We start from the raw sequence: 12,973 nt of genomic DNA, 5'->3' as shown, positions 1-12,973 counted from the left end.
TCTCATATGACCAGACTATCTTCTTCTATATGTTTGGGGAGTCTCCCACATGCCTTTTGGCAAACACCAAACATGTTTGCTTATTTTTTTCTGGCCACTCTTCCGTAAAGCCCAGCTCTGTGGAGTGTACGGCTTAAAGTTGTCATGACGTTGGCCTGGGGTCCTATGGACAGATACTCCATTCTCCGCTGTGGAGCTTTGCAGCTCCTTCAGGATTATCTTTGGTCTCTTTGTTGCCTCTCTGATTAATGCCCTCCTTGCCTAGTCCCTGAGTGTTGGTGGGTGGCCCTCTCTTGGCAGGTTTGTTGTGGTGCCATATTCTTTCCATTTTTTTAATAATGGATTTAATGTTACTCCGTGGGATGTTCAAAGTTTTGTATATTTTTTTATAACCCAACCCTGATCTGTACTTCTCCACAACTTGGTCCCTGACCTGTTTGGAGAGCTCCTTGGTCTTCATGGTGCCGCTTGCTTGGTGGTGCCCCTTGCTTAGCGGTGTTGCAGACTCTGGGGCCTTTCAGAAGAGGTGTACATATACTGAGATCATGTGACAGATCATGTGACACTTGGATTGCACACAGGTGGACTTTATTTAACTAATTATGTGACTTCTGAAGGTAATTGGTTGCACCCGATCTTATTTAGGGGCTTTATAACAAATAGGGTGAATACACACACCACTTTTCAGTTTTTTATTTTTTTTAAATTTTTCAAACAAGTTATTTTTTTCATTCCACTTCACCAACTTGAACTATTGGGTGTATGTCCATTACATGAAATCCAAATAAAAATCTATTTAAATTACAGGTTGTAATGCAACAAAATAGGAAAAACTCCAAGGGGGTGTCACGTTCTGACCTTAGTTCTGTTGTTATGTCTTTGTTTTCGTATGGTCATGGCGTGAGTTGGGTGGGTTGTCTATGTTCCGTTTTCTATGTTGTGTTTTTGCGTTTGGCCTGATATGGTTCTCAATCAGAGGCAGGTGTCGTTAGTTGTCTCTGATTGAAAATCATACTTAGGTAGCCTTTTTCCACCTGTGTTGTGTGGGTGTTTATTTTCTGTTCTATGTTTGTATTTCACCGTTCAGGACTGTTTTCGTTTCGTTCTCGTGTTTTGTTGTTTTTGTGCAAGTATTCGTTTTCATTAAAAGGAGAATATGAATACTTACCATGCTGCACCTTGGTCCTCCTCTCTTTCTACCAACGACGAGCGTTACAGGGGGTGAATACACTGTAAATCAGTGCTTTTATTATTGTGCTTGACCATGTAGGCACCGCCATCAGCACAATACAGATTCCAGGAATTGTTATTTTTATCCCATTACATCATAACAAACACCATTGTCCTTTTCTGCACAGTATGCATATTTACATGTTACTCCTGTATTTGGCAGTGACCCACTCCCCTCTACCTCCCAGTAGAATCGCCCAGTCAGAACCTCTCTACACAGCACCTGATGACAGACCACTCTTAGCAGTTCACCAGGATACTTGTGAACCTTTATTGCCGTATTCACCTTTCTGTTCTTCTCAGAGTGAGGGAGTCATTTGTGTGCTGTGTTTGGGTCCAGTGTGAGATCACAGGAATCTGATGAAGGATACCGAGACACAGAATCATACATATTAGAATATTTAGATGTTTTTCAATTATCCAGAACTTCTAGTGAAAGCCTATTTATAAATTAATTAGGTAAAGGGGATATCTAGTCAGTTGCACAACTGAATGCATTCAACCTAAATGTGACTTCCGCATTCAACCCAACCCCTCTGAAGCAGAGAGGTGCAGGGGGGCTGCCGTAATCCATGTGATCTGTGCCCGTGTACCAGGTGTTGGGGAGTTTCATTTCTTTGATGACTTTTTCAAATTCAATGAGTTTTGCACGTTGATTTAATATCATTACATAGATTTTGTGATGCTGAAATGATGTGGAAATAACATAGATTAAATTGTGCCCAGTGGATTGTAAGAGCTTACTAACAGTCATGTCCCCTTAACACACCTTACATAAGGTAATATAGCAACACTTAATGCATTATTTCAAGAGTGCATTATGGTTTGTTATGAGTGAGGGAGCCTAATGCATTACACGCATACTGTTCTTCAGTAAGGAAGCAGGACAGGGGCTGGGGTAAAGGGATCATGGACACAACAACAACACACTTTCTGCATCCTTGAGTTTCTCCAGTCTCCATTGTGGATCCTCCACTCCAGCAGAGAGCAGCTTCACCCCTGAGTCTCCTGGGTAATTGTAGCTCAGGTCCAGCTCTCTCAGGTGTGAAGAGTTTGAGAGCTGAGGCCAAAGAAGCACATCCTTCCTCTGTGACCAGACAACCTGACAGCCTGCAGAGAGTTTATCATGATTTCATTAACACTACTGCTACCCATTATACACATGTAACCCCTTGGCTGTACAGGTTTACACTTGACATTTAAATGAATTAAAATAACAAATAATTATTGAAAGTTTATACACATATTCATATAAAACCATTTTTATGTTAATTGAATAAGCAATTCATGTCTATACTCAGGTTTCCGTCATTTTGTTGAAAGATTTTCAAGTAAATATTCTAATATTCTCACATAAAATATGCCAAATTAAACTGCAGTGGTCTGTTTCCATCAAACTGGCTTCTTGCAAATAAAAAGCGCTTCGTCTAATAACTTAGAATTTATTGAATACAATTTTTTAAATACGATGTGTTTCCATCCCATTTTTAACTCTGTCGATGATTTTGGCACAAAAAGTCTGCAATAAACAGCAAATGTGCCCACTCTGGTCTTGGCATGTGCACTGTAGTCACAAGCTCGCAGATATAGCACATGGAGTGTTGAGGCCTAAGCTTCATGACATGGATAAGAGCAAGATCATTTTCATTTGTCAATTGAATGCTAAGCACTGATCATCATGTCACCAGCATAAATTAGGAACCTCCATATTTATTGGAAATGAGCATCAAGCTCATCATCACTGTGCACTTTCACCACCCTGTGAAGTTTATTATTTAATCTGTAGCTGAATAGACTATTCAGTGTGCATGCTCTGATCTGTTTCACCTGTCTTTGTGATTGTCTCCACCCCCTCCAGGTGTCGCCCATCTTCCTCATTTTCCCCTGTGTATTTATACCTGTGTTGTCTGTTGGTCTGTTGCCAGTTCATCTTGTTTGTCAAGTCAACCAGCATTTTTGTTCTCAGCTCCTGCTGTCCCAGTCTCTCTTTTTCTCGCCCCCCCTGGTTTTGACGCTTGCCTGACCACTCTGCCTGACCACTCTGCCTGACCACTCTGCCTGACCACTCTGCCTGACCCTGAGCCTGCTGACCTGTACCTTTGCTTACACTGAGCCTGCCTGCCTTCCAGTACCGTTGCCCCACTTCTGGTTTACTGACCCCTGCCTGCCTTGACCTGTCTAGACTGCCCCTGTTGGATTATTAAACCATTGTCAACTCGTTTACCAACAATTATACTGTTTCAATCAGGCCTGTTTTTTCTATCCAACATTTAATTTATTCACATAAAAATTGCTGGATGGAAACATTGTTTACATTTTTTTATTTTCTCTCATTCTGCAGTTTGTCAACTTCTAAGTAACCTCAGGGTTTACAGTGTGGAATAGCAACCTCAGGGACTCCAGTTGACAGTGTGGAATAGTAACCTCTGCGTGTACTGTCTGAATAGTAACCTCAGGGTTTACAGTGTGGAATAGTAACCTCAGGGTTTACAGGGGGGAATAGTAACCTCAGGGTTTACAGTGTGGAATAGTAACCTCAGGGTTTACAGTGTGGAATAGTAACCTCAGGGTCTACAGTGTGGAATAGTAACCTCAGGGTTTACATTGTGGAATAGTAACCTCAGGGTTTACAGGGGGGGATAGTAACCTCAGGGTTTACACTGTGGAATAGTAACCTCAGGGTTTACAGTGTGGAATAGTAACCTCAGGGTTTACAGTGTGGGTGGAATAGCAACCTCAGGGACTCCAGTTTACAGTGTGGAATAGTAACCTCAGGGTTTACAGTGTGGAATAGCAACCTCAGGGTTTACAGTGAGAAATAGTAACCTCTGCGTGTACTGTCTGAATAGTAACCTCAGGGTTTACAGTGTGGAATAGTAACCTCAGGGTTTACAGGGGGGGATAGTAACCTCAGGGTTTACACTGTGGAATAGTAACCTCAGGGTTTACAGTGTGGAATAGTAACCTCAGGGTTTACAGTGTGGGTGGAATAGCAACCTCAGGTACTCCAGTTTACAGTGTGGAATAGTAACCTCAGGGTTTACAGTGTGGAATAGCAACCTCAGGGTTTACAGTGTGGAATAGTAACCTCAGAGTTTACAGTGTGGAATAGTAACCTCAGGGTATACACTGTGGAATAGCAACCTCAGAGTTTACAGTGTGGAATAGTAACCTCTGGGTTTACAGTGTGGAATAGTAACCTCAGGGTTTACAGTGTAGAATAGTAACCTCAGGGTTTACAGGGGGGGATAGTAACCTCAGGGTTTACAGGGGGAATAGCAACCTCAGGGTTTACAGTGTGGAATAGTAACCTCTGGGTTTACAGTGTGGAATAGTAACCTCAGGGTTTACACTGTGGAATAGTAACCCCAGGGTATACACTGTGGAATAGTAACCTCTGGGTTTACAGTGTAGAATAGTAACCTCAGGGTTTACAGTGTGGAATAGTAACCTCAGGGTTTACACTGTGGAATAGTAACCTCTGGGTTTACAGTGTGGAATAGTAACCTCAGGGTTTACAGTGTGGAATAGTAACCTCAGGGTTTACACTGTGGAATAGTAACCTCTGGGTTTACAGTGTGGAATAGTAACCTCAGGGTTTACAGTGTGGAATAGTAACCTCTGGGTTTACAGTGTGGAATAGTAACCTCAGGGTTTACACTGTGGAATAGTAACCTCAGGGTTTACAGGGGGGAATAGCAACCTCATAGTTTACAGTGTGGAATAGTAACCTCAGGGTTTACAGTGTGGAATAGTAACCTCAGGGTTTACACTGTGGAATAGTAACCTCAGGGTATACACTGTGGAATAGTAACCTCAGGGACTCTAGTTTACAGTGTGGAATAGTAACCTCTGGGTTTACAGTGTGGAATAGCAACCTCAGGGACTCCAGTTTACAGTGTGGAATGGCAACCTCAGGGACTCCAGTTTACAGTGTGGAATAGTAACCTCAGGGACTCCAGTTTACAGTGTGGAATAGTAACCTCAGGGACTCCAGTTTACAGTGTGGAATAGCAACCTCAGGGACTCCAGTTTAGTGTGGACTCCAGCAGCCAGCAGCTTCACTCCTGCATCTTGCAGGTCATTGTCTCTCAATGTCCAGTTCTCTTAAGTGTGAGGAGTTTGAGTTGAGAACTTAGGTGAGCGCTACACCACATCTCTCTGTGAGGCTACATTGATTCAACCTATAAGACATACATAGGCCAAGCTTATCAATTAACATGTAATTTATATTAACATATAATTGTATAAATTTTGTAATACAAATTAATGGTTTCTTCTGATCTTTGTCATATGTCTATGTTAGGTATTGATTAACTTCAGAGCTGTTCTGGAGACATTGACTACTGGCAGCAACCTCAGATCTGGAGCATTTCTTCAGATTGAACACATTCCAGCTCCTTCTTTGAAGTTAGCAACACAAAGACCAGAGCTGAACATTGTGCAGGGAAGAGTTCTCCGAGACTTCCTGACCTCAGGAACATCCTCCACTAGAGTGTAACAGATTGATGCACCTCTCTGGAGAGTGATTCTCCCTGATCTTTTCCTTTATGTACTTGACTGTTACCTAATTTCTCTGTTTCCTGTTTGTGTCAGTAGCCCTCGTAGAAGAGTCTGATTGGACTCCTGAGAGAGGCCCAGAAGGAAGCGGAGGAACAGATCCAGGTGTCCATTCTCACTCTAAGGCCTTGTTCACTGCACTCTTGTTGGTTGTAGGATTTTCATTGAACATCTTCAGAAGTTTTTGTGAGGTTGGTTTCTTTTTTGTCATTAGATTAACATTGCTGTTGTTGAATGAGAGAAACACATACAGAGCGGCAAGGAACTCCTGAATGGTCAGATGGCACAAAGCAGTACACCTTTTCCACGTACAGCCCACGCTCCTCTCTGAAGATCTGCGTGCACTATCCTGAGTATAATGATGCTTCACTGATGTCGATATCACACTTAGTCAGGTCATCCTCATAGAAAATCTGATTGCCTTTTCAAGCTGTTCGAAAGCCAGTTTCCCCAGTGCCAGCATAGATTAGTCTCACCTTCCCCTTTATACTTCACATTTGTCTATTTGGACTGAAATTCCAGGAAGTATGTGTACATTTCAGTCAGAGTTTTGGGCATCTTTTCTATATTATCTGTATTGACCATGTGCTCAAGGACTGTAGCAGAAATCCAACAGAACAGCTTCAGGAATGTGAAATAAAAATATGTAATGAATGAAAGTATGGAGGGAGGGGATGTCAGTGAACAAATGCCATGGTCAAGGCTACAGTGCCAGTGAAAAGAGTGGAGCTTCCTCAGGTGTTTAAAAGTGCATATCAGACAGAGCCTAATGCTTCTTGGGTAGTTCTTTATGAGTTTCAGTTGAGAACAATCACTCTGCAGAAATGATAATTACAGTATGGTAAAACCAGCTTGTTTGCCATAGCAAGATCAGGGAAACTGGGCAACTTTTGAGATTTCTTGATTGCAATTATCACACATTTACAGTTTGTCACGCAGTTCCAAGGTTTGGGTAATAAGGGATTGATTGTTTTTCAGGTTATTTGAACAGATTCCAAGATCATAATGATGGTAAAAAGCTAACTCAAAAAGGTACAAAGTTATCAAACAAAAACAGTCAAAGGATAAGGCGGGATATGAAGTTAAAAGGACACGATTGAAAACTGTGGTTGCAGTCACCTGCTCAGACTTTGTATGCATCAACCAATGGTTGCATGACACGTCATCGACTGACATATTGCTATAACGTGTTTGTTTTTTTTATTCTCTTTTTTTAAATCATGAAAATCACATGCAAATATTAAAACATACAATGTACATGCAGTGAAGCCGCTCAACGTTTACATTACATTCAGTCATCTAACCGTCTCCCGTCCAGAGCGACAAAATTTACAAAAGAGAAAAAAGAGAAACAACAATGCCAAAATAAAATACATAAAAGACAACAAAAAACAAAACAGCTAGGCCAACTATATGCATTTCAGTGCATGTGCGGCACTATTTACATGTGTGTGTGCACGTGCGCATTTGAATGCGAGTGAGTTGTTTCCTTATTAGGATGCCGGTGGGCGGAGTTGGGAGGGTCGTCAGCTTCATGGGAAACACCTGGGCCAGGTGTCTCCCAGGATAAATAGACCTCTTCCACATTCATGGGAAGACTCTCTCCATGCAGACACCTTTGTTGATTGTGTTGTGGTTCTTGGTGGCGGTTTGTTTGCTTTGGCACCTTTCAACACCCTGCATTATCACATTCATGCATGCAAAACACTCACTTACACTACTGATTACTGATTACACACACCATTGTATATTTTCCTTAGTGGCTTTAGTTAATAAATATATATTTTGTTACTCCTTATCTCCACGTTGTCTCCCTTTGTTACGGGCTTTGAGCCGGTTCGTGACAATATGCATGTGCACAAGAATGAGTACAAGCACCTGCGCGGCATCAGCCTCAGGCAAACGAGGTAAAGACAGATTCAGGTTGGATATTTGACGGATATTCTCTGTAGTTTTCCTTACGTCCACTAACAGCAGTTAAGGACCATCAACATAATGATAAATCCAATTTTTCTCATTTCAGTAGCTTTTTAACCGTTACTCCTAAAACCTTCAAAACTGGTTCTAGTTAACCCGATGGCATAGACACACGTTGCATTTGAAATTCAATAGCACCTTGGTCATGTGACCCACACACCTCAAACAAGGTTCATAATGTACACTCATTGGGCCTACACATTGCACAGCCTTTTGTTTGTCCATTTGCATCTCATGAGATTTTATGATCATTTTTTAAAATATTAAAATGTCAATAGCTCCTTAGTCTTATGATCTACAACCATCAAACTACTTTCAGAACATCCACTCACTAGCAATATATATGGCACATCCTTTAGTTTGTCCATTTTCATCTCACACGATTTTACATACATTTTGTAATCTTTAGAATTTCAATAGCTCCTTGGTCATGTGACCCACACACCTCAAACAAGGTTCAGAATGTACACTCAAGTGGGCCTACACATTGCACACTCTTTTATCTGTCCATTTTCTCACATTCATTTGCCTGCTCTGCCCCCCTGAAGGACAGTGTCACTCACACAACTATTCACTTGGGCCGTCTCCCTGGGGCCTTCCTGACCTCCAGGCAGGGAAACATTGACCTGGTGACCTCTGACTTCTGGTCTCTACAGTCGTGGCCAAAAGTTTTGAGATTGACACAAATATTAATTTTCACAAAGTCTGCTGCCTCAGTTCGTATGATGCCAATTTGCATTTACTCCAGATTGTTATGAAGAGTGATCAGATGAATTGCAATTAATTGCAAAGTCCCTATTTGCCATGCAAATTAACTGAATCCCCAAAAAACATTTCCACTGCATTTCAGCCCTGCCACAAAAGGACCAGCTGACATGTCAGTGATTCTCTCATTAACACAGGTGTGAGTGTTGACGAGGACAAGGCTGGAGATCACTCTGTCATGCTGATTGAGTTTGAATAACAGACTGGAAGATTCAAAAGGAGGGTGGTGTTTGGAATCATTGTTCTTCCTCTGTCAACCTGCAAGGAAACACGTCCCATCATCATTGCTTTGCACAAAAAGGGTTTCACAGGCAAGGATATTGCTGCCAGTAAGATTGCACCTAAATCAACCATTTATCGGATCATCAAGAACTTCAAGGAGAGCGGTTCAATTATTGTGAAGAAGGCTTGAGGGCGCCCAAGAAAGTCCAGCAAGTGCTAGGACCGTCTCCTAAAGTTGATTCAGCTGCGGGATCGGGGCACCACCAGTACAGAGCTTGCTCAGGAATGGCAGCAGGCAGGTGTGAGTGCATCTGCACGCACAGTGAGGCGAAGTCTTTTGGAGGATGGCCTGGTGTCAAGAAGGACAGCAAAGAAGCCACTTCTCTCCAGGAAAAACATCAGGAACAGACTGATATTCTGCAAAAGGTACAGGGTTTGGACTGCTGAGGACTGGGGTAAAGTCATTTTCTCTGATGAATCCCCTTTCTGATTGTTTGGGGCATCCGGAAAAAAGCTTGTCCGGAGAAGACAAGGTGAGCGCTACCATCAGTCCTGTGTCACGCCAACAGTAAAGCATCCTGAGACCATTCATGTGTGGGGTTGCTTCTCAGCCAAGGGAGTGGGCTCACTCACAATTTTGCCTAAGAACACAGCCATGAAAAAGGAATGGTACCAACACATCCTCCGAGAGCAACTTCTCCCAACCATCCAGGAACAGTTTGGTGACGAACAATGCCCTTTCCAGCATGATGGAGCACCTTGCCATAAGGCAAAAGTGATAACTAAGTGGCTCGGGGAACAAAACATCGATATTTTGGGTCCATGGCCAGGAAACTGCCCAGACCTTAATCCCATTGAGAACTTGTGGTCAATCGTCAAGAGGCTGGTGGACTAATAAAACAACACAAATTCTGACTCCAATCATTGATTGTGCAAGAGCTGAATTTCAATAAATTGCAGCGAGTGAGCTGCTCTGCTACGTAAGAAACCCTGACCCAGAATCAGGTTGTCTATGAGTGATTTAGCACCAGGTTCCCCACAAAAATGCAGCGAGCATCAGGAGAGGGGCGGCAATTCATCCGGCCGCACCCCAATCCCTTCACGAACGGCTATCCCGGGCAGGCTATCCCAGGCCAACCGAAGATCTGCGGCGCTACGGTATCGTTACGTTTAGGGGGGATTCTGACTTAGAGGGGTTCAGTCATAATCCCACAGATGGTAGCTTCGCACCATTGGCTCCTCAGCCAAGCACATACACCAAATGTCTGAACCTGCGGTTCCTGTCGTACTGAGCAGGATTACTACAGGTGGGTACGCTCCTCTTGAATTTCATCAAGTTGACATTCAGTGATCCGTGCCCAGTGAGAACCTGGGCTTCTTCCGTCCATTTTATGGTTCCACAGCAAATCAATGGGCGTGGATGGTACTACCCACATCAGATATAGGCCTCTCTCCCCAGACATCTGGAGATACCTCTCCACACTTCGTAGGCCATGAGCCAGATTCATGCAAAGCCCTATCACTGCGGGGCCAATGGGTTTAGTCTCCTCCTCGAGTATAGTGAGCGTAGAGGAGACCTCCTCACCTACAATATGTGGTGTCCCACACTCAGGCAAGCCTGAGGCCTGGTAGTGTCAGTTAATGGTAAGGCACATGCCATCTCCACTACATGCACCAAGGAGTGTGGAGGACAGCTCACACATAGAATGTGTAGAGTCTCGCACCCTGGCGGACCTGAGACCTGGCAGTGTCCATAACCGCTAAGCACATTCCATCTCCATTTAGTGCTCCACTGTTAGCGGGTCCAGCCGAAGCCAGCGTTCGATTCAAACCTTTGCGGTTTTAGAGTTAGCTAAGTATATGGGATACGCGTGTTTAAACGCTTCACCACAGCCGCTCTGTGATCAAACTGATGCCAGCAGTACACTTTCATCAGCCGTCTCACAGGACTTAACTCCCCCCCCTCCCAGCCAAAGCCAAGGATGCGTTTGAGCCATCACTCTCAAATTGGCTTCCTGTCAAGGTCAGGATTTGTTTACAATAGCCCCGCAGCAAATCATTGAGTCTGGTGTAACCACCCTCACATGTTCATGCTTGACTGAAAGACCCATATTTCTTCACTTTGACATTCAGAACACTGGGCAGAAATCATATCGCATCAACACCCACCTTGCGCCTTCGCGATGCTTTGTTTTAATTAAACAGTCAGATTCCCCTGGTCCACACCAGTTCTAAGTCAGCTGCTAGGTGCCGGCCGAGGCGACCCTCAAAGTCAAGGGGGAAGCTCATTGAGCCCGTCCAAGATGAGCAGGATCTGGCCATGTTGGGAGTTGACAAATTTGTCCAGAACAGGTGCCTGAAGTGCGTTAGGAGAAGCTCCAGCAGGCTCTGAGGCTCACTGAGTAGATTGAGCTCTCTGAAGGATAGAGCTTCTAGCTTCTGGGAGTCTGAGGCCCTGATCCAGACATGAACCAGCAGTCGTCTCACTAAAGTGGTCTTCCCACTGCCGGCCACCCCTGTCAGTAGAATCACGTCCTCTCCTGGAACAGACGGCTGACTCTGGTAGACAACTATAAAGTTACAGACCTGGCCATGGCTCCGGAAGGCGTCTCCGATCATGGCTGCCTCATGCTGGTGGCACTGCAGGGGAACAGTGTAGCCCTCACGCTTGGACAGTGTGACATCCATAAAGGAACCAGGGTTATCACCACTCTCTGAGCTAATACTAAGGTAATCAATGGGACTGTGCTGCTTCCCTAATATGTCCTTATTCTTCCTTAAGTGCTCCTGCATGCTGTTTGGACCAGAGCCACTGCTGCTGGGTTCAGAGCCCTTAGGTGAGTTAGCTGCCACCATAGACTCAGACTCAGTGTTGGCTCTCTGTGACTGTAGTGCATGGAAGATTTGACAGGTCTCCTCTCCTTGCCCATGAAGAACATCCAAGTCTGGTCTCTCCTGGTCGACCCTGGAAAACACAAAGAAACAAGGGCTGTAGCTTTAGTGGACTTTTACTTGGAACCACTTGTGTTTGTTGGTAACATGGCCCAATAGAATATAATTAATCAATATAGACAGTGTTGGTAACTCACTAACCAGTGCCCTAATGTCTTACCTTTGTCCAGTAGTAATGTTTCCAACTCAGAGGATTGGATGATCCATAGACCAGAGTCACTTGTCTGTTGAAAAAAAGCAACAAGTGACAATGACTGAATTGAGACATTTTCATGCCCCATCTTTGTTTTAGTAGTCTCTTTCTCTGAAAATTACAGGTGGATCCATAGACTGGTGACTCTTCATGGACACATAGCTGGGAACAGGTGACTCTGATCTCTCCTGATGAACTCTGGACAAACACAGAGACAATAAATATCTATGTCGACCTTAAGTAGATGTTGTGGTGTCACTGAGCATACAATCTTTACACTTTATTTTATTTCACTAATTATTTTATAAGTTTCTAATTGGAGAATGACATGCATACCTAAACAATACACTAGTTATGTCGAGGATCTTGATGTTCGCTTACTGTAGTTTAGTAGAAGAGTCTCCACCTTTGAACATGATTGGATGATTTATAGACTGGTCACTCTTCACGGACACACAGCTGTGTGCAGGTGAGACTGGTCTCTTCTGATGTGCCCTGGAAAAGACACACACAGACAAGAGCTATTTAGAAGATGTTGAGGTGTCACAAAATACATCTCTACAAACGTTATTTTAAATTATTTCCAAGTTATTTGATAGGTTTCTCGTTGGAGCATTACAGGTATGTCTAACAAATTTTATTAGCCTTCTTTCGTTGATACATTTATAGATGGACACTATGTCTGTACATTAGGGGAACCTATTTGGCTCAAGAGCACCCCACTTACTTTAGTTTAGTAGAAGAGGTTCTCTCTCTGGACACAGTAAGTGGATCCATAGACTGGTTACTCTTCATGGACGCACAGCTCGGTACAGTTGAGTCTGGTCTCTCCTGCTGGATTAGGCTTCAACACAACAGACAGACCTTTAGACACTAATCTATTCTATTCTTATCTAGCCTAATGATGATGTAAAACCACTGCTGAGTTCTGCGATGGACAACAGTCATCAACAGCTTTGGATTAATCTCACCTCTCAACATTGGGGATGCATGTTCCCCAGTGAGATTCATTTTAGAGGCAGTGGTCCCCTCCTCTCTCCTAAGACCTCTAAACACATAAACACACTTAAAATG

General features: G+C 43.5%; 1 protein-coding gene across 1 annotated transcript; it reads right to left on the bottom strand.

Annotated features, from left to right (window-relative positions):
• Positions 1 to 6,560: 6,560 nt before the first annotated feature.
• Positions 6,561 to 12,973, bottom strand: LOC110496479 (uncharacterized). The gene is made up of 4 exons (XM_090208902.1): positions 12,871 to 12,973; positions 12,627 to 12,743; positions 11,867 to 12,394; positions 6,561 to 11,719 (listed from the first exon to the last, which is right to left on the bottom strand). The coding sequence occupies exon 4, from the start codon at positions 11,608 to 11,610 to the stop codon at positions 10,960 to 10,962; it is 651 nt and encodes a 216-aa protein (XP_090065028.1). The 5' UTR covers positions 11,611 to 11,719; positions 11,867 to 12,394; positions 12,627 to 12,743; positions 12,871 to 12,973; the 3' UTR covers positions 6,561 to 10,959.

Source organism: Oncorhynchus mykiss, chromosome 18 (assembly GCF_057628025.1).
Source record: "Oncorhynchus mykiss isolate SJ-2025 chromosome 18, ASM5762802v1, whole genome shotgun sequence".
NCBI lineage: Eukaryota > Metazoa > Chordata > Actinopteri > Salmoniformes > Salmonidae > Oncorhynchus > Oncorhynchus mykiss.
This window is presented reverse-complemented; position numbering and strand designations above follow the sequence as displayed.

Bases quoted from the DNA above. Each gene is read 5' to 3' on its own strand.
- LOC110496479 (XM_090208902.1), bottom strand. From the start codon at position 11,610: ATGGTGGCAGCTAACTCACCTAAGGGCTCTGAACCCAGCAGCAGTGGC.